Source organism: Amblyraja radiata, chromosome 4 (assembly GCF_010909765.2).
Source record: "Amblyraja radiata isolate CabotCenter1 chromosome 4, sAmbRad1.1.pri, whole genome shotgun sequence".
In the NCBI taxonomy this organism is placed as follows: Eukaryota; Metazoa; Chordata; class Chondrichthyes; order Rajiformes; family Rajidae; genus Amblyraja; species Amblyraja radiata.
In genome coordinates, this window is record NC_045959.1 from 47,874,810 (window position 1) to 47,897,545 (window position 22,736).

The following is a 22,736-nucleotide window of genomic DNA, read 5'->3' on the forward strand; positions in this document are numbered from 1 at the left end:
CTGGAGAGGGGAGGGAAGGGGTCACACACATGGCCGGGAAGCAGAGAGGTGTAGGTGGGGTGAAACTGAAGGGAGCGACAATCTGCTGCTGCCTGCCCGCTGAGTTAAAAAGTTCCCACGCAAGACTTATGATACACTGTGTATCGTGAGTCTACCGTGGGAACTTTTTAACTCAGCGGGCAGGCAGCAGCAGATTGTCAATTATTAACCCTCCCGCGCAATATACCCTCACCTTCTCTTTTATGAATGGGGATTTAGTTCCCCTTTCTTCGAGGACCGACCGGAGGTTCCGCTGTCACCTCTGCGGGCCGCCCTCGGTGAACGTCTTCAAGGACCTTTCTTCAAGGACCGAAAAAATGTCTGCTATTCGGAGCTTTTCGTTATTTGGAATTTCGGATAAAAGGTTGTGCACCTGTACTAGATGTCATCTTCCAAAATTCCTAGATTCCAGCAATTTGGAAAGTATTGTTTAAGAAAGGACAGAGAGAGAAAACAGTGAACTACAAACCAGTTAGTTTGACATCAGTATTATGGAAAATGTTAGAATCTATTATTGAGCAGGTAGTAACAGAGCACATAGAAAGTAATAATAGGATTGAGCAGAATCAACATGAATTTATGAAAGGGAAGTCACATTTGACAAATCTGGTAAAGTTTGTTTTGAGGTTGTGACTGGTGGAATAGATAAGGGAGAACCAATTGATGCATTTTTTTAATGTTCTGCGAGCCTTTGCTAAGATATCAAACTAGAGTATATTTAGCAAAATTAGAGCATTTGGAATCGGGGCAATATATTGACAAGGATTGAGGATTGGTTCATAGACATTAAATGGATGAAAATTTGAAAGTTGATATTTAGCTGGACCTGCGTGCCCTTGTACGCAAAATGCTGAAAGTTTCCACAAGGATGATGATCTTTGTTTGTGATGAATATTAATGATTCGGATGAAAGTGTAGGTAGTCTGATAGATGACACAAAAAAATCGTGGAATTGCGGGCAGTGAGGAAGGTACTCAAAAGATACAAGGAGATAAACATCATCATCATCATCATCGTTGAAAACATCAATGGGCACGGTGCCTTACAATGCTATGTACGACAGTGATCGCAACTTCTACTGAAGTGTGGATGGCCGTTGGCTCGCTAGAAGCTCATCAGTTGGTAATTTGGGGGCAGAGAGATAAATTCGGAATTTAATCTGGTCAAATGTGATGTAATTTATTTTGGGAGGTCAATACCAAAAGAAAAGAAGAACGGCAACACCCTTAGGAACATTAAAATAAACTACTGGAGGAACACAGTCGGTTGAGCAGCATCTGTGGATGTAAAATAATTTGATACGTTGACCCGAAACATCCTAATGGGGCTAGACAAGGTCGATGCAGGGAGGTTTTTTCCTTGACTGTGGTTTCTACAAAAACAAGGAGCAGAACATTCAGGGTAGGGAAAAGAAATGTCTGCACCCTGATGATGGTGAATCTTTGGAGTTTTCTACACAACTGGCCTAGTCACTGAGTATTTCAAGGCAGAGATCATGAAATAGATTTTTAGATATTTAGGGAATCGAGAGCATGGTGCAGGAAAATGGTGTGATGAGTTAAAGATTAACTGAGATCTTATTGAGTGGTGGAGTAGGCAACAAGAATCAAACAGCCCACAGGTCCAGATGGTGAACATCACATAGCCAGGGCATCAAGAAATAGCCGTAGTCCTGTGTTTCAATAGGATTTATGATGAAATTCAATAGCAATGGAATATTTATTTTTTGGACCTCAATTTCTTGCAGTACTTGCCAATTTCATTTTGAATCAGAACATATTGGAAAATCATGAGTAACATGCCAGCAATTTTTCTTATTTTATGATGTATGAGGGTTATGTCTGTATGCTTCACCGGTGGTAACAACCCTTGTAAAACATACCCTGGATGTTTCCTCTGGTTACATGATTACCTTAGTTCAGTGTATAAACATTCAATTGAACTTCCACTGGCTAGAGAACTGCAATCCAATCAGAAGCAGATTCGAAAACAGCTCAATATTGTTCCCTTGGATGTGCAGGTTCCTTATCTGTCATGGAGTGGATAAATTATGGCATTCATAGGTCAAATTTAATAACGCTATAAAACAAGTGATATGGCACCAGTGGGAAGAATTCAAAATGGAGAATGTGCAAAGCACTGTGATTTAGAGTTTCCATTTAGGTCATTTATGAGATTCTGTTGATATTAATCCACCTAGTTTCCTTTTCTTTCTGAGGAGTAGCTGCAGTCCAAAATAAAGATGATGGCAGAGCTATAATGTGGGAGTCTGGTTGCAATGAATGACGTTTCCTTTTATTGTGTCAGTTTTATGGCTTAACTGAAGATTAAACTCCTGTTGTGCTTTAACGAAAAAGTCATTTTCATGCTGACCAAATTTTCTCCTCTCCTTTCTCCAAATGTGCTGGTCTTGTTGGGGTGCAATTCATTATTTAATGGCCACATCTCAGACCATGGCTATCAGTAAGCAGTTTGACCCTGGAAAGTAATCTGAACATGCCCTCAATCATGCTCTGCTGGGCAAAAGATAACCAAAATGCAGCTTTCCAGAGTGCAGGGTTATCCTGGATCCCAAACTTGCTGCCCATAATGTTCACCTACACTATCACTGATATGGTGACAAGATTGGCCAGATATTCAGTGCCTGAGGGTGGTGACTTGACCACAGGAAACCAGATCCTATAGGTCTGCCCCCAGAACTTCTTGATGGTCTTTTTGAAATATCTCCTACAGTCCAAAGATTGTTCATTTTCAAGCAACAAGTGATTATGTGTAGCCTTTTGTTAATCATGCCCTGGGGAACCCAGATCCCTCTGCACCTGATGATTCTGCAACCTCTCACTAATTAGAAAATATATTTATGTAACATCCAACCAAATGAGAAAAACAGCAGCTTTATGCATACTCACTGTTTATGCCTATTTTCTTCCAGCCATGCCAACATTGCTGGATGAAAATGTTGCCAACACAGAGGACATAGGTTTAAGGTGAGGGGTAACTTTTTCACGCAAAGGGTGGTGGGTGTGTAGAATTAGTTAAGGCAGGTACTATCGCAACATTTAAGAAACGTTTAGACAGGTACATGAATTCAAGATGGCGGATGTGCGGGAGTGGGCGTCGTCTGTGTATGGCAGCCTGCCCGCAGTCCGTCTCTTCACCTTTTTTTTATTTTAAGTCCTGTCCAAAATGTTAGTGGAGGTCTTTTATGTGGTGGGTGGGGGGGGGAAGGGGGAAACTTTAATTCTTAGTCCCCTACCTGGTCGGAGAGGCAGCATCCCTCCGAGCTGCTTCTTCGCCCCGTCCTCGCGGCCTACCATCGAGAATGGAGCGGCGTTTCCTGTCGGGACCGGCCGGGACTACAGCTTCGGTGGCGGCGCAGCGCAAGGACACCATCACGGAGCGGAACCACGGAGCGGGCGATGCCTTGCCGGGTCGCCGTGCGGTAAGCTCCGGAGCGCTGTGGCCGTCGATCCAAACATCGCGGAGCTGGGGCGGCGGGCGTCCGGCCGCGGGCGGGGCTGGATTTGGAGCGCCGCGAAGCCAGGGATCGAGTTCGCCGGGGTCGGAGCTCCAACCGGCGCGGCCTGAAGTCTACGAGTTCTCCGGTCTCCGGGGAGGAGGCAGCCGCTCCAGACTTTCCAAGCCGCTGAGGAATTGTTTCACCCGACGCCAGTGTTCCATCTTCACGGCAAGAGGGCCCTGAAAACATCGGACTGGCTGCAAGGCCACAAATGGGCCCCGACCTCGGGTGTTTCAGAGGAAGAGGACTTAACTTTCTGCTGCCTTTCCCCACAGTGGACATTTTTGATTCTGTTGTGGGGGGATGTTTGTGTTGAACTCTATAATGTGTTGTGTCCATTTTCTTTCTTTATTTATTTTTAACCTTTTTCTATGGTTTGTATGTAAATTTATTATTTAATTTATGTAAAGCACTTTGGTGTCAATGCAAGTTGACTTAAAATGTGCTATATAAATAAAGCAATAATAATAATAATGGATGGATAGGACAGGATTAGAAAGATATGGGCCAAATGCAGGTAAGTAGGACTAGTGTAGATGGGACATGTTGGTCAGTGTAGGCAGGTTGGGCCGAAGGGGCTGTTTCCACGTTGTATGTTGTCTCCTCCACCATTATTTTATTACTTTTTGTAATAATAGCAACCCTCTTGAATCCGACTTGAAAAAGATCGGAAATTAAAGGCAAAACTGCAAGGTGTTTTGTACTCTGGAGCTGTTACTTGAAGCAACTGGATTCAGACAGCCTGAATTAATGTTGTGTAGGGTCCTTAACATCAGCAGAGAGGGAGGTCTAGTACGCTATCACTCTGGGGTTGGCTCAAGTCACCTTTTGGAAATGCACTGGTAATAGCAAAAATGTGGTTACATTTGATTCGCAGAGATCTATATTAATACGTTGCAATTTAACCGTTGCTCTTCATTACTGTACATAAATATCAATGAGAAAGCAGCACGTGAATATGTTCCACCGATTAGAACAATTGTCTCTAATAATAACAGTAAACATAAGACTGCCTCGACCTGGTAAGTTCTTTACTCACATATGCTGCGAGGCATTGGGGAAGAGCTCTGAAAACTGTGGGGCTGAATCCTCTGGACCATGGGGTGCGGCGTGACTGATGACCATAAGCACAGGCCTGTGCGGATATATCTTCTTCGATATGCGAAAATAATTGATGCTATCATTGGTGATCACGTCGGTAAAGTAATCCTGTAAAACAAAATCCCAAGAATTTTTTTGCTTTCACAGAACAAAGATGCAATTTTAATAAGCTCCACTGATTATTTTGAAATCCAACAAACTTGCCAAAGGTTAAGGATTGAAAAATCAAGGACAACAGCTATATAAAGCCGTGTAGAAGATTAAAATGTTTATTTTCTTTCAACGATGCCAAAACCATTCATTGTAACATTTCTAATAATTGTGCCAAAACAAAAGAAAATGCAACAGGATTTTGGTTTAGGTTTATTATTATTACATGTACTGAGATAAAGTGAAAATCTTTGTTTTGCATGCTACCCAGCACTATACACAAACACAATTAAGTCAAACTCAAGTACAATAGGTGGAGCAAAGGGGAAGATACCGAGTGCAGAATATAGTTCTCAGCATTGTAGCGCATAGACAAAGTCCAAGTAAAGACAATGGGGTAGAGGGGAATCAGACAATTTCCTGACTTATGGAAGGACTGTTCAGAAGCCTGATAGCAGAGGGGAAGAAACTTTTCCTGACACTGGTGGTGCGTGCTTACAAGCTTCTGCAGTTTTTGCCCAAAGGGAGCAGGGAGAAGGAATGATTAGAGTGGGACGTCATTGATTATGTGAAACGTGGACAGAGTCAGTGGTGGGGAGTTTGGTTTTGTGTGATGGACTGAGCTACATCTACAACTCTGCAATTTCTTGAGGTCTTGGGTAGATCTGTTCTCAAACCAAGCTGTGATGAAACCCCACAGCCTGTTTACTCTGGTGCATCTGTGAGGCGGCTCAGTGGTGTAACAGTTAGTCCTGCTGCTCCACTGCTCAAACAACACAGATTCGATCTTGACATCCAGTGCTGTCTGCACAGAGCTTGTACATTCTCTAAGTGACTGTGCAGATTTCCGCAGTTGCTCGTGTTTCCCCTACATCCCAAAGTTATGTTGTTTGGTAGGCTGCTGGATGGTGTAAATGTCTCTATTGATTTCTCTAAAACGACAGAGGTTGAGGGGAGACTTGATAGAAGTATATAAAATAATGAGAGGCATAGATAAGGTAGACAGTCAGAATCTTCTTCCCAGGGTGGAATTGTCAAGGACAAGAGGGCGGAAATGTCAAGGACAAAATGGCATAGGTTTAAGGTGGGAGAAGCAATGTTGGGCATGTTTTTCACAAATACAGTCGTGGGGGCCTGGAGCAGGCTGCCAAGGGTGGTGGAGGAGGCAGATATAAAAACATAGACAATAGGTGCAGGAGGAGGCCAGCACTGCCATTCATTGTGATCATGGCTGATCATCCACAATCAGTACTCCCGTTCCTGCCTTCTCCCCATACCCCTTGATTCCGCATATGATAGTGGCTTACAGCAGGCTTTGGTATCTTAGCATTGTGTTTGGTGTGGATATAATGGGTCAAAGGGCCTGTTACTGTGCTGTAATTCTCTATGTTTTCTTCTAGTGTAAGTAGGTGGTAGTGGCATTGGGGAGAATTGAATGCAAGAAGAGATCACTTGAATATTTGATGGGAACATTATAGAACTGATCGGCTGACTTGCCTCCTATGTTGTAAAGTGATGTGCATGTGATTGGATAGAAAATGTGTTTTCTGTGAATTAGAGTCAATTCTTGACAGGCTACCAGGAAACCCAAACTTGATATATCAATAACATAATGTCAAATCCATATGTTTGTCGGAATTCAACCTTTGTAATCACTCATCTCCTTCATACAATACAATACAATACAATACAATACAATACAATTTATTTGTTGTCATTTGAACCCAGAGGTTCAAACGAAATTTGGTTTCTGCAGTCAAACAAACAAGAAGAACCAAGACACAACACAATTTACACGAACATCCATCACAGTGAATCTCCTCCTCACTGTGATGGAAGGCAAAGTCTTATCTCTCCCCTGCACTCCTCATTCTCCTCCCGATGTCTGAGTCAAAGCCCCCGGCGGGCGATGGTAAATAAGTCCCACGGCAATTATAAAGCCGCGCCGGGTGATGCAAGGCCGCGCTCCGGGTCTTGGTGTTGGAGCCCCCGGCGGGCGCTAACAAGTCCCGCGGCCATTTAACGCCGCGCCGGGTGATGATGTAAGGCCCCGCTTCAGGTCATCCTCAACCCCGCAACTCGGGCGGGAGAAGTCATCGTTGCGGAAGCCCCGAAAAGCGGTTTCCCAGCAGGGACCCGCGGGCTCCCGGTGTTACTGTCTACCAGACCTGCGGTAAGCCTCCGAATCTCCTGGGTCGGGTCGCAGCAGCGCGCCACCACCGCTCCGAACTTGGCCAGCTCCACGATGGTGGGTAAGTCCGCAGCTCTGCGACTGGAGCCCCAGGTCGTTCCGGTTGGAGGCCGCTCCATGGTGCTCGGCCCCAACGACAACGGAGACCCGACCGAGAAAAGGTCGGGTTCTCCGTGCAGGGGAAAGATTTTAAAAAGTCCCCCCCGCTCCCCACACACATACCCAGTTTAAAAAAAAATAAAAACTACATACAAACTGCAGATGCCGGTTTATACCAAAGACAGCCACAAAATGCTGGAGAAATTCTGCACACAGGCAGCATCTTTGGAGAGAAGGAATGGGTGACGTTTCGGGTTGAGATCTGAAACGTCACCCATTCCTTCTCTCCAGGGATGCTGCCTCTTCAGCTTTCGGTGTCTATCTGCAATGCAGATGGTGTTGGGATTGAGTTGGGATCAGGTGGAACGAGCCTCATTTCCTTCTTTATAATTTCAATATTTTGGGCATTAAAGCAGTGTGTTTCTAAGGTAAATTATAATAAAATGCTATAGGGGGATTGGGTCAGCAAAGGATGTCCAGATGTGCAATAGAGTAACAACTTGGCCAAAGATTACAATGTCAAGAACAGACTATCTGGCGAATCTATTGAGCTCAAACAATGAACAATTTATGTGGTCAGCCTGCTCCTGTTCTTAGGCTTATTATTGGACTTGTTCTGCTCAAACAAAGATATCACCCGATTACATCGAGATAAAAAGAGCAAGTCAGATATAATATTAAATATCAAAAGTAGATCACAAGGAAACATTTAATTGTACTCCATCAGAATGCCACTGAGATAAAAAATAAACAAGGCTAAGTGAACGCTTACATATTACATATCTCATGCTGTGAAATTTCCCACACATTTCAAAATAGGATTGAGGGACCTGTTGAACTATTCAAGCATAAAATATATTTGGTAATTGAGCAAAAAACAAGCTGCTAGAGGGGTCAGGCACCCACAAATGCAAGAACATGCAAACAGGACCCAATGTCTGGACCGAACCCGTATCTCCTCCAAATCCTCTAAACTCTTTCCTAATGTTCTGCAACCTTACCTTGACCATGAAACAAGCCTTCCTCCGATCTTATTCCCACCAAACGGCTCTCTGCCTTTCTTTCATTCTTCACAGCCTGAACTCTTCCAATCCCAACTCCTAACTGGTCCCATCCGTTCCTCCATTGGCCCTGTGCCACTGACGGTATCTTCCAGTCAAGCAACACTTTGACTTCAAACATTTGACAATGATGACGAGAATGGCGCTGCACAATAGTGCGGGTCGTAGCGCTGCTGCCTTACAGCGCCAGAGACACGGGTTCGATCCTGACCTCAGCTCCTGTTTGCAAGTTCTCCCTGTGACAGCTTGGGTTTCCTCCGTGTGCTCCGGTTTGCCCCTACATCCCAAAGGACGGGTCAGTAGGTTAATTGGCCTTTATGAATTGCCTCCAGTGTGTAGGGAGTGGATGCTAAAGTGGGATAACATAGAACTAGTGTGACAGGTGTTTGATGGTCGGCACGGACTCGGTAAGTCGAAGGGCCTGTTTCCATGCTGTATCTTTCATTCAAATCTCTCACACGTCCCATTTTCTGCAATCACTTGCTCTAGCTGGGTGGACATTCCCCACTGCAAATGCTGGCAAATCTCAACAAGCTCCTAGACCCATCAGGGGAGCCCACTTATTCTCAAAACCTACCAGCACACGGACAACTGTCAGGGCACTGCCGGCCAAGTCAGGGTCAATGAACTTCATTATCCACAAAATTCCTTTTTCACATTCTACATCTCAAATTGTCTTTCAGGCAGCGGAGAAGTTAACTCTGGAACAGATGGCAGAAGCTGAGCAGTTTTCTGAATGGATGAGTGGGCATGGTTTAAATGACCAGCTGCTGGCATCTTTCCATTGTTCTCACCAGGTGGCGGCAGCAGACCCGGCTCCTCGTGTACACTTTCTCTGATTTCCCATTGCACTGAATGCAAGGGGCAGGAAAGTTGGGCAGAGTGTGAAGAAGGCCACCTGGCACATTGCCATGCCTTAAGGGCCTGTTCACCTGGAGCTATTAAAATCAACCCCAGTCCTCAGATGGAAAGCTATTTGTTTGATGAAGTTTGCTGTTATGAAAAGGAAGCACATTGGGCAAATATAGATTTTAACCCACAATGGGACAAACTAGTGAACAGCACTTTGCACATTACTGTAGGATCACTAGCAAAGGAAGGCTGGCTAAAACCTTTATATCCCTGATGGACTTGGCATTGATCCTTCGCCCTTGCCCAAGGTTCCTTTAATTTATACACACAAGAAGCTGGAGTAACTCAGTCTTCTTCAGTCTGAAGGAGGGTCTCGACCCGAAACGTCACCCATTCCTTCTCTTCAGAAATGCTGCCCGTCCCGCTGAGTTACTCCAATTTTTTGTGTCTATCTTTGGTTTAAGCCAGCATCTGCAGTTCCTTCCTGCACATACTCCTTTAATTTATAGATCTGTAGTTAATTCCTGGCAATATTCCCACCTGTAGTTGAAAGCGGGGCACCAGGAAAGGATGAGCCATCAGATTTTAGAGTAGTTTGCATCATCAACAAGATGTTACCACTTCTTTTGCCCAGCAGAAGCTTGGCACGTTTACTGACAGACGTATAAGATGAATGGCATTTAACTCAATGTGAATGAAGTGTCAGCTTGTCCCCAAAGCAATGTGGGATTGCCTAAAGGCTTTGTAGTTCCCATATTGCTTGCATTATAGGCATTGAAAATAAATCAAAGAATGGTTATGATTAAAAGTAACGCAACATAAAATGAAACATTTTATTGTTTAAAAATATCAAAAAAAGTCCAATCAAAGAATTTTGGCATGCACAAAAAACAAGCTTGCTAATCATGTGACAAGGCACTGGAGCAAAATGACCAGTTAGGACAAATGCTTTGGGAATAAAAGTTCAAGCGTGTCAGCCGCAATGTTTAATTTGGCTGACCCAGGATTTCAGACAAAAGTCAGTGGACAAGTTAAACTTTCGCTAACTCCAATGCCTTCCTTACCTCTGATTGAGAGGAGAAGCTGAACAGGCCGTGTGTCCAATGGAAAAATCTTCATGTTATCCGAATGCTTATCGGTAGTTTTTACAGCTATTCCCTATTACCACTTGAAGTGCTATAGTTACAAGGATGTGTCACATGTAAATCAATTCAAACTCAACTGTTATGTGTAGGAAGTAAATACAGATGTTGCTTTATACCAAAGATAGACACAAGATGCTGGAGTAACTCAGCGGGACAGGCAGCATCTCTGGAGGGAAGAAATGAGAATCTGAATAAGGATCTCGACCCAAAACATCACCCATTCCTTCTCTGCAGGGATGCTCCCTGTCCCGCTGAGTCACGGCAGCATTTTGTGTCTATCTTCAACTCAACCGATAGATTTAAGAAAAATTCCAATTTAGATGACTGCTAATAAACGTAAGAACAGTAACAAAATTTCACGCTTGGTTTTTGAAATCAAAAGCTGCAGTATCAGGTGGCGCCGTAGTATGGCAGCCTCGTCAAAGGCCTGTTTCATCCTTTTCTTCTTTTGTTGTTTCTAATCTGTTGTTAAATGTATGTTTTAGTGTTCCTTTAGTTTTGTGGGGGTGGGGCAAACGTTTTAAATCTCTTTCCTCGACGGAGATGCGACTTTTTCCGTATCGTCCACGCTGCGACCTAACATCGTGGAACTGGCAGCCTCTTGCCTGGGATCAACCTCGGGAGCTCCAACCACAGGAGCTTCGACTGCCCCGATCGCGGAAGCTTCGATCGCCCCGACACGGAGCTTCGATCACCCCGACTGCAGATGGTTCGACTGCCTCAACCGCGGGAGAAAAGGAGGGAAAAAGATAATACATTATTGCCTTCCATCACAGTGCCCTGTGGTGGATGTTTATGTCAATTTTTATGTAGTTATGTGTCTTGTTGCTTTTTTGGTATGACTGTATGGCAAATCAAATTCCTTGTATGTTTTTACATACTTGGCTAATAAATTAATTACAATACATTTAACTTAAATGAACCTATGCTTGTGTGAAAATGAAGCTATCAAAGAAGAGATCATCAACAAGATTTATGCACGTCTGACCATAACTCTCTCATAGCAGAGGGACAATAAAGAATGTGAGAAGGCTCAGGGAACAACCCTGTTATTTAATGACTGGGGAACTCATGGAAAAGTCACAGTTGTTTAAGTTTGAGAATGAGCTCAACTACTCAGCTATCATGTGTTGCCTACTGGCTTATTCCAGATTGCAGGAATACGTGCTGAGGGACTCGCTGAATCTTGGTGGAGCCCACTCCAAGGCACTGTGGGATTGGACCACAGTCTAGGATCCTCCTGCTGCGGGACATCGAGGAGGAGAGTCCGGTGGAGAAGCCCCTCAAATAAATGAATGGATATCACCTCAGGGGGCCACATGTGGCAAGGGTGCTTGGTTTAACCTGTTCAGTGCTCCTTTTATGGCTTTTATAGTGTCACTTTATGGCTGTGTGATGAGTCATCCTTGACCTAGGAAAAACACAGCATAGGATGGCCAATAGCAACAAAAAAATCTTGGTTAATGATGGCTGAGACCACTTTAAGGGCCTGTCCCACGAGCATGCGACATGCATGCGGCAAGCGCGACCAAACCGGAAGCGGGGGCCGTGCGGAGGTCGAGTGAGTGACGTGAAGTTCGAGCAAAGTCAAGACGCTGCGTACGGCGTCAAGACGCTGCGCATGCCCGTCGAGGCTGTGCGTACGGTGTCGAGGCTGCTGCGGGCCGGCAGGCCGTTGGCGCGCGGAATTTTTGAACATGGTCAGTTTTTCGGAGCCCCGCGCGATGTCGGGACCAGCTCCGCACAACTCCATACGGCTCCGGCGATTGAAGTGGGACCGGCCCCGCAAGGCCGTACGGCTCAAGCGACCACGTTAGGTCGCGCTTGCAGCATGTAGTCGCATGCTCGTGGGACAGGCCCTTAATAAATATATACGCACTGAGAATGTCGAGCCCCTTCATCAGCTTGAGAGTCAGGGGAGAAGAAAACTGGAGATATGGAATGGTAAGTTGTGGTTTCCTCTTGAAAGACAAGAGAGCAAAAAATAACCACTCTTTAGTGTGGCATAAAGAATTACTGAAAATCACCATATTCAATTATATTAAAACATAAAAATCTATAATGTGGCAAAAATAGGTTCAATTCCTTATAATAGTCATAACACAATGTTAAGCATTGTCACTAAGTGGACATAGGTATTTGGTGCCCCTCTCAAATTTTTCTCATAGTAATTTTGATTGACTTAAAATATTGAGATAAGGATCCAAATTCCTGACATCCACTCCTGATGGACGCAATGCAGGCACTGTGAGCATAACTTAAAAACAAAAATCCCTATATAAATGTCATTGCATCTTGCCAAAAGGAATTCTCATGGGTTGACAACACCATTAGCAATGCCTAATTTCCGGAACATAACAAGAATGTTTAATTTGAAAGCAAAACCCAAAATTTGCAATGGCTGAATCTAGTATTAAACACATTTGACAATGTGTGGTACATTGCAAGAACCCCTGAACAGCCTCAAAATAGCATGAGCCATTCAACATGGCCTTCAGCGGGAGTGAGGACTTTCCAGACGATTTGCTCTGAAACAAACATCAGTGATAAACTGCTGAAGAAACTGCTGCAATTTCAAGCACTTGCAGGCATGAATAATCAGAGATTCCTGGTACCAGTGAGCCAACCTCCCAGCTGCAAATTCACAGCCTGAGGCTGGACTCTATGCCACATGTTAATGTTAAGACAAGACAACCAGCTGTGTCCTTTCTCCCCAGCACCAGGATCACAGCAGGCACTGGGCTTCTGGAAATTAATATTGTAATTATGTTCTGCAGAGAAAGCAATTAAAGCTATTGTTTATAGTAATATTAATGATGAGCCTAAATGGTGATCACTTCCTCTCAACTTGTTTTAAAATTTGAATAACATTCTAGTTCAAAAAGTAATATGTATTTGTAAATATTTTCTGCTGGTCTTAGTCTGCAAGCTAAATATAATAATTGATACAATACTAATGGAAACCAATTTTTTTGTTCCAGTAACCTAGGATTTCTTCTTTGCTCTTTTAAATAATGAATGGTGCATACCTGCGAGTGAGTGCAAGACAATAATTGGAAAATTAAACTAATGTTATGTTCTTTGGGGCACAATATAATCCAGTGGATTTTGTACAAAACACAGTGCTAGAGGAACTCAATGGGTCCTGCAGCATCTGTGGAGGGAATGGACAGGCGCCATTTTGAGTCGGGAACCTTCTTCAAACTGATCTGTTCCAAGGAAGGGTTCGAAGTGAAACGTCGTCTGTCCATTCCTTCCACAAATACTGCCTGATCCACTGAGTTCCTCCAGCACTTTCTGTTTTGCTCAAGATTCAAGCAACGGCAGTTCCTTGTGTTTCCATAGTTAGGGCGTATATGGTTAGTGATAATAAACAAGAACCACCAGTCAAACTACTTTCATTGCATGACTATATTGTATCAGAGAGCCACAATCTTTTATTAATGCTTACAAGCATTGAAATCACTGGGTATCAGTGTGTAAACAAGGACTACTCTTCATTCCAACAGCAAATGTAAGCTGATGATTAGCAATGCAGCCAGTTGACACGTGATTCTAGAATCTAACCAGTATATTGATACACTGATTGGCTTCGCAACGTGTGGATGTTTGTTGTGGACAGAGGTGAGCGGGGGTTATGTTGGGAAAATGATTCAATAAGGTTAGAGATGAAAAGACAAAAGGTGTGGGATAATGGGAGAAGGTGTGAATTGTGAAGACGGAGGAAGGAATATAGGTGGAAGGGGAGAAATGGGTGGAAGTCCAGGTGGGGCATAGGGAAGGGGAGGGGAAGGGGGGCAACAGGCCAAGCATTAAGGCTATTATCTATGTTACTAAAAGTCTGATCTTGACCACTTCCTGTTGTTCTGTATATTGATTTTAGAAAAAACGCTGCCATTTACGGCTGTGATTTTTGGCCATCTTACTCACGAGTCCCCCTCTGCTGCGCAGGACAAGAGGATTTTTCTCATCGATGAAAAATAAAAGAGTTATTAGTGTTTTAAAAATGTTGTGATTCTCTCTCCTGAAGGCCACGCCCCTTCTGGAGGGACTATAAAACCCGGAAGTGTTGAGTGCCTCAGAGTCTCTGCAAGATGGGGGAGTGAGAGGGTCACATCTCTCAGTCTGAGCTGTGAATAACACTGAACACATGTCTACTAAACTGTGAGTGTTTTTACTGACCTGTCAGTGCCCTTATTTGGTTTGAAAATATAGTTTGGAAATGCTAAAGTTGTGTTGCCTTTGGTTTGGAAATGCTAAAGCTGTGTTGCCTTTGGTTTGGAAATGCTATAGCTGTGTTGCCTTTGGTTTGGAAATGCTAACGCTGTGTTGCCTTTGATTTGGAAATGTTAAAGCTGTGTTGCCTTTGGTTTGGAAATGCTAAAGCTGTGTTGCCTAATTAAAATTGCCTTGCCTAATTAAAGATGCCTTGCCCAATTAAAGTTGCCTTGCCTTCTATATAATTAAAAGTCTAATCTTGAGCACGTCCTGTTTGCGCTTTATATTGATTTTAGAAAAAATGCTTCCACGTACGGCTGTGATTTTTGGCCACCTTACTCAGAGTCCCCCTCCGCTCAACAGATGCCGAGGATTTTTCCCAGATGAAAAATAAAAGAGTTATTAGTGTTTAAAAAATGTTGAGATTCTCTCTCCTGTCAATCACGCCATAAAGGTCATGCCCCTTCTGGTGGGGGGGGGGGGGGGGAGGGACTATAAAACACAGAAGTGTGGGCGTGGCTCAGTCTCTGCAAGATGGAGGAGGGAGAGGTCATGACTCGCTGTCTTTAATGGCCTTGCACCCTGCTTGAAATGGTATGAAACTGCACTTGAATTTGGTGGTCTTGCACCCTGCTTGAAACGGAATTTCAAGGAATAGCCGTGAGTCAACTGCCAGCCCACCAGCCACGATTGAGTGAGCTGCCAGCACAACAGGCTTGAGTGACTGAGCCGCCAGCCCAAGAATCCATTCGGCCTACAATGTCCATACTAGCCCTCTGAAAACTAGTCCCTTCAGCCCACAACACCCATACTATTTTATCTACAAAGGTTTAATTTCAATGTATTTTGACTTCTACAATGACTTGGCCCCAGCAATGGCTATCTCACCAACAGTCTGTCTGTCCTTTCCTTCTTTGTGTCTGTTTTGTATGCGTTAAATGTATGTTTTTTAGTGTTCTTTAGCTTTTTTAATGTGAGGGGTGGAGGGGGAGAGTTGGGGTAAACTTTTTCTAATCTCTTATCTTGACGGAGATGCGATTTTTTTTTTCCATATCGTATCTCCTTCCGATCATTGTGGAGTTGGCAGCCTTTGCTGGTGATCGACCGGGAGCTCCATCGTGGGGGTCTGCGGACTTACCATGACGGAGTTCACGATCTCTGTCAGGGGTCAACATTAGGGCTCCAACCGTGGGTGTCTGCGGGATTTAACATCGCGGAGCCCACGGTTCTGGTTAGAGACCGACATCGGGGACTCCAAGCCACAGGTGTTTCGACCACCCCGACGCAGGAGTTTCGATCGCCCCGATGCGGGAGTTTCGATCACCCCAGCGCAGGAGCTTCAACCGCTGGCTGCGGGAGCTTCGAATGCCCCGACTGCGGATGGTTCGACTGCCCCGACCGCGGGAGAATAAAGAGGAAGGAGATTGGACCTTATTGCCTTCCATCACAGTGAGGAACGTGGGGAATGCGCTGTGGTGGATGTTTATGTTAACTTTTATGTAGTTTTTTTTTTTTGTATAGCTGTATGGTAATTCGAATTTCACTGTTCTTTAATTGGTACATGTGACAATAAATTGCCCTTGAAACCTTGACTTAAACTTGATCTCCCCTGCACATATGCTGAAGAAGGGTCTCGACCCAAAACATCACCCATTCCTTCTCTCCAGAGATGCTGCCTGTCCCGCTGAGTTACGCCAGCATTTTGTGTCTATCTTCGATTTAAACCAGCATCTGCAGTTCTTTCCTGCACATTAGTTTAGTTTTCGTTTAGTTTAGAGAAACAGCATGGAAAAAGGCCCTTAAGGCCACCAAGTCCGCTCCAACCAATGATCATCTGTACACCAGTTCACTCCTATACACAAGGGACAATTTACAGAGGCCAATTAACCAACAAACCCACACGTCTTTGGAATTTCACTCATATTCAATTCTGATCCATGCTCTGGATCTGCAAAATTAACTCTTTCTCTTTTCATGGATGCTGCCTGACCTACTAGGTTTTTCTAGGATTCTTCTGTTTTCATATCATACATATGATTTCAGTTACAGGCAGTCTAGTAGAACTTGTTGAAGATTGGTGGCTGTAGGTGTTCCCCAACTTGTGACTGACCAATTTGTGGCACTGCTAGGTAGGAAGAACATTCAGCCACACTATTAATGGTGCAGTTCCACTAAATAGAATACAATAGCTGCTAGGTCCCCCTGTTAGGATACTGATTAACTTCAAAGTATTTTTTTCATCTGTTTTCAAGCTATTAAACTCAACTCCCAACTTTTAAGTCATCTTTGCTGGCTCTGGGCACTATCCACTTCAATCAGACAGATTTTAACAATCATAACTAGTCAGCCAGCGCTGCCCACAGGGCTTCAGGATGAGAGGAAACAGCAGAGAAAACAGAGAGAGCAGGAAGAGGCATACTCAGTAGATAATACCCACAACAGATCTTCCAGAGGCAGTTTGCTCTAACTCGTCAGGAAATAAAATAACCTATGCCAGCATGCAGCAAGACCTAGCTAACATTCAGACTGGCAAATGGCATGTAACATCCATGCCACATGGCTCTGAGGCAATAATTCCCTGCAACAGCAGAAAGTAAGCGCCTACCTTTGCCATTATATGACATTGCTGTCACTGAATAACACATCAGTATCATGCTGGGAGCCAACACTGACCAGAAATGTAATTAGACCTATCAGATACATACTGTGGTCGCAGAGCAGGTCAGAGGGTAAATATCTTGTGGCAAGTGACCTGCCACCTGCCACACTCCCAATGTCATTGCACAAGGCAAATCTGGGAGACTGATGGAAGACTCCCCCTGGCTTGGATCAGTGTAACACTCGGTAACTCAGCATCTAGCATCAAGGCAACCTGGTTGTCTGGCACCTGATAATAAAAACTAATCAATCATTCCCTCCATTTTTGCTGCTGCTCTGATAACGTTCAAACACACAATCTCTACCACCAAAGACAAGAACAATTATACGATTGATGAAGGCTAGTATGCCAAAAACCATCTTCACCTCCCTATCTACCTGCAATGCCATGTTCAAGGAACACTGCACTTGTGCTCCTGGATTATTCTGCTCTACAACATTCCCCTACTATTCACTGTCAAGGTCCTGCCCTGGTTTGATTTTGACTTGAATTCTGATAAAAGCTTATGGATTGAAGCAGCTAATTCTGTTTCACTCTCCACAGGTGCTACCTGACCAGATAGCATTTCCACATTTTCTGTTTTAATTCTGAGTCCCAGGATCTATTGTATTCGAATACTTGCAACAACACAGTGCTGTGTTGCTCTGGAAATACCAGCAGCAATGTACCTACAGCTAACCTGCCCATTCATTAGGAACTGACCAATTCATTCCTTACTGAGTAGGACCACAACAAGAGTAGGCGTTTTAGTCTATCCTGCTTTGAACCATTACATGTAACCGTATGCACTGACCTCCCACCAAACATCCTCACCTGCCTTTGCCTTAAAGTTCACATATAAATCATCCGCAGTAGAGACTGTAGGTCTCACCCTCCAGCTAGCTGGTGCTGCTGTTAAGCTATCCCTCCTGTTTAAGAAGGAAAAATTGTAGGTAGACAAAAGATGCTGGAGAAACTCAGCGGGTGAGGCAGCATCTATGGAGCGAAGGAATTGGTGACGTTTCAGGTCAAGACCCTTCTTCAGAAGACTGAAGAAGGGTCTCGACCCGAAACGTCACCAAGCTAACCCTCCTGTCCAGTACAAAGACATTTGTGATCCCCGATTAACATTGATCTTTGAATCTAAACTATTATGTGTAGGAAGGAACTACAAATGCTAGTTTACACTGAAGATAGACACAAAATGCTGGAGTAACTCAGCGGGTCAGGCAGCATCTCTGGAGAAAACGGAATAGGTGACATTTCGGGATGACCCAGGACAGAAAGGTCAGTGTGGGAATGAGAGGGGGAGTTCTGTCCCTATCCCACTTAGGAAACCTGAACAGAAACCTCTGGAGACTTTGTGACCCACCCAATTTTTCCGTGCGGTTCCCGGAGGTTCCTGGACGTTTTTGTCAGTCTCCCTGCCTGCTTCCACTACCTGCAACCTCCGGCAACCACCTGCAACCTCTGGGAACCTCACGGAAACCTTGGCGCAAAGTCTCCAGATGTTTCCGTTCAGGTTTCCTAAGTGGGACAGGGGCATTAAAGCGTTTAGCAACTGGTTGGAAACGGTTTAGCAGTCTGAACTGCTCCGGCATTTTGTGTCAATCTAAACTACTATGGTCTATATCTCTTAGCTGAAACTGCAAATAGAAGCGATGATGTATTTTCCATAAGATCAGTATTCATTTTTAACACAGAGGCTCAAAGGGGTTGAGCACTCAGCCAACCGTGTTGGTGCATATTCTTTGAAGTGGCAGAGGTTTCTCCACAAGAACATAGAGTGCTGACATAAAATCATTTTAGTCCAAAGTTTTAAATAAACACTGAGTGCTGCAGTAACGGGTCAGGCGGCATCTTTGGAGGGCATGGACAGGCAACGTTAAAGTTTCATGTTTTCATTGGACAAGTTGCCTATACTAACAAGGCAGATACCACCAGCAGCTCGTCCTGAATATGCAGACTAAACTAGTAACATTTCTTGCAATGTTCAGGCTGGTGCTTTTTTTTGTGTTAGGATCATTCCCTTTCATTATTTACTGTATTAAAAAAACGGCTAAAGGAATTTCTATGTCAATATTTTCCGAAAACAATTTCTGGAAAAAGTGGCCCATTATTTGAAATCAGTTCATGTTATAATTAGTAGCACTTCACAATGTGAAAACTAAGCACTGAATCCATGATTGAAAGTATGAATTAGGAAAGGCCAGTATTAATCTCCTTTGTAAAGCACTCAATAGCTTACAACCCAACTGAAAGAATTCTGCAATTCGAGGTAACATCTAACCAACCCACCTTAAATCCCCGCCTCCCCCCCTTCCCCCCTTCCCCTTCCATTTACTTTCCATGCACCCCACCTGGACTCGCCTACTTCTCCACCCCCCCACCCCACACCAATGGCTACTCTGGCATCCCACAACTCTTCACTCCTGTCTCACACTTTCTGCTTTTATCTCCCAACCATGTGCCTATCACCACCACCCCACACCCCCCCCCCCCTCCAAACCTCGCCTATGCCCACCTGCTACCTACCGCATTTTAACCTATCTCCTCCTTTTCCAGCTTTATTCACCCCCTCCCCCACAATCAGTCTGAAGTAGGGTCTTGACCCAAAACATCACCGATCCATGTTCCCCAGAGTTTTTGCCTGACCTGCTGAGTTACTCTGGCACTTAGTGTCTTTTTTGTGTATTAACCAGCAACTGCACTTCCCCTTTTTTTTTAATTCTAACCGCAGAGCTTATTGGCAATTACCAATGGAACATATAGATGGAATCGAATCTTAGGCATAATGAGATGAAAGGGATAAAAATAACACAACAAACCTTATGCACTTCCTAAGGTGATTTCTATGGAAATGCACTGAATACAAATGGGATGTCTGATTTGCCTCAGTAAACATTTCTGAAGTAAGCAGGTCACCTTGGCTAACACTTATGTTGCTCACCGAAAGTGATTGCTTAAGAGCACATTGCGCCAGATACAGTACTTTCATTATTCTTACACCATACTCCTTGTCTGGAGACATTTTCCTTACAATTAAATGAAAAAAGCATCAAGCAATATGCGTACATGTAGTTGTTGTTGTAGATTTCATGCTGAGCAATACAGGGGCAATGCAAACAATGAAAAAAAGCACTTGTTTCAGATATTACCATAGTACAGACCAATGTGCATAAAAAATCTGAGGCAAAGCCAACAACGTGTTTTGAATTAGACTGATCGCTTTCTAAAAGGGCAATCCTGTTAAAACATAGTTTGCAATTCAGCTTAAAGAAGACTGCATGACATGTTTTGTTTCATACTGCATGACAATTTTTACTGAATCTGTCTTTTCCAACCAGAGATTTCAAGTCATCCATGTACTGTATATAGCAATGTTACAAAATTTTGAGATTTAAAAAATCAAGTCTGCAATTTATCCCATCAGATAAAGCATAACAATAAGTTTAATTTGACACCTAATTCACTTTCATATCTCAAGTATTTAAAAAGTTATGGCCATTTTCATACTGGGAAATGAGCATCTTGTTCCCTATTGATTTTCTATGGATATAACAAAAAAGCTGTGATCGTGAACAGTCAAAAGCCCATAACTTTCTTAAAAATTAAGAGAACTGAATGAAATGTTCAGTTATCATAGATTGAAGCATTCTGAAACAAATATAAAATAATCTTACTTGGATGACCTGAAATTAAAGCATATAATTAGTTAGTTACCTAATTGTAGCTAATTTCAGACTTCAATTACTAGATCTAAACATCTATCCATTTCTTAATAAATGATTAACATTTTTAAATAGCCTAAATGTCCAAATAATATTCACAAATAATTCACAATAAAACATGGTTTTTAAATCTCATTTACATTAATTTATAGACCAAATGGAAGGAATTTAGTGTTCAATTGCTGTAAATAAATGCCCATTTAAATCAGCTTTCCAGTGGGTCCCTGTGGAACGCGCTGGTTTAGAACGTTCACATTGCGGTAGATTTGTGCCCCCAAATGCCGAGAAAAATACTGCGGGATATAATGGGCCCAAAATGAGCTGCTCGCAATATTAAACTTTGTATAAAGGGATCTTTAGTAGCCCTTTTTAATGTAAAAATATACAGCCGACCTTCAGTTATTTGCTTTATGAGACCCTGCGGTTGCTGGCGGTCGCGGGTTTAGAGATTGATTTTTAAACTACTATAACTATTATACGAGGCCTTTAAAACTAGTAATAGCTTTTGCGACGGGGTCTTTCAGCGATTTTTCGTTAATAATTAACTAGGCTGAACATCTTCGATTTGAACAGCCTAGAGAAAATCGCGTTTTAAACCCGCCCCCTCTAAACGGCGCCAAAATCGCGCACACCCGCAGCGGCAGATTTTCAAAGACGCTTCAGGTAGGCTTTGCAACATACCTACTGTATATGCCTTGGGAATCTGAGACTGCTTTGAATGATGGGGACACCTACCTTCAAATTAGTAATGAAAATTAAGAATAAAAGTCACACTTACAAACAAAATGAATTACATACCTTGGAATAATCAAATCCATGCTTCTCCTTAAAGCCATTCCGACTCAGCGTGTAATTATAAAAGCGAGAATTCTTAATAAGTCCAACCCATTCTCGCCATCCTGGTGGGATGTAACTGCCATTGTATTCATTGAGATATTTCCCAAAGAAAGCTAGATGAGATTAAAGTGGGGATCAGTCAATATATAGCATTTGGATTAAAACTGAATTAAACAACCTGTGAAATAGTACTAGGCTTTTCACTTTTATAGAGACTAGGACACAACTCACCCCGATGTTAGCATCTGTCAGTGCTGTTTGACACTGTTCATATTTTCTTACAAAACAGAAGGAGGCCATTTGGCCCATTGAAATAGTGACGGCTCACAGAGCAATCCCATCAATACCATTCCCCTCCTAATTTCCCTGTGATCTCTTCTCTCAAGTGACCACCCATTCCCTTCAATTCTCCTATAGCCAACCCACTCGAGGTCAATGTACAGAAGCAGATCAGTCATCAACTGACATGTCTTTGGAATGCAGGAGGATATTGAAGCAACCAGGGAGAACCCATATGGTCAGAGGCAGGGCCGGATTTAGATGAAGAGAGGCCCTAAGCTGTTCCACTTGTGAGGCCCCCTCCGCGTTGGTTTTTAGCGCTGGTGGCGAGGCAGCGACCGGACAGCCATGGCGGGCAAATCTCCCACAATTCAAAGCGAGGGAGAAAGTGCCCCGCGCCGACCAGTTGCCGTGGCAGTGCGCATGCGCAGGGCGGCCGATGATGTGCTGGCCGTGGTTGTGCGCATGTGCAGGGGGGAGGACGTGCAAGCCGCAGCAATGCGCATGTGCAAGGCGGCCTGCCGTGCCGGCGGATGAGGAGCGAGTGGAACCCGGCGGCCCGGACACGGATAGCGGGGGGAGATGGGGAGAGAGAGAGAGAGAGAGAGATAGAGAGGGGTGCCCGCCCAGAGTTGAACGGTAGGTGTCCTGCCTTGGCCGGAGGCCCCCCTAGACCTCGGGGCCCTAAGCTTAAGCTTGTCTAGCTTATAGGTAAATCCGGCCCTGGTCAGAGGGAAACCGTCAGTGTCAACGGTCAGGACTGAACACGGACTGCAGGAACTGTGTAGCAACAGCACTAACTGTCTGGTTCTCTGGTGCTCCATGGACCTAAGGAGGATACTGAGAGTTGGTGTTTTCACCGCCATCCAATTTCC

The 22,736-nt window shown here is 43.9% G+C and overlaps 1 protein-coding gene across 10 annotated transcripts in view; it reads right to left on the minus strand.

The window, feature by feature from the left end:
* Window positions 1-22,736, minus strand: part of sulf1 (sulfatase 1) — a 379,294-nt gene that overhangs the window by 78,897 nt on the left and 277,661 nt on the right. For all 10 annotated transcript variants that reach the window (XM_033019348.1, XM_033019349.1, XM_033019347.1 and 7 more), the window contains 2 exons: window positions 21,544-21,695; window positions 4,599-4,768 (listed from right to left, as the gene is read on the minus strand). In XM_033019348.1, the coding sequence (XP_032875239.1) occupies window positions 4,599-4,768; window positions 21,544-21,695 (322 nt within the window). The remainder of the gene's footprint in view (window positions 1-4,598; window positions 4,769-21,543; window positions 21,696-22,736) is intronic.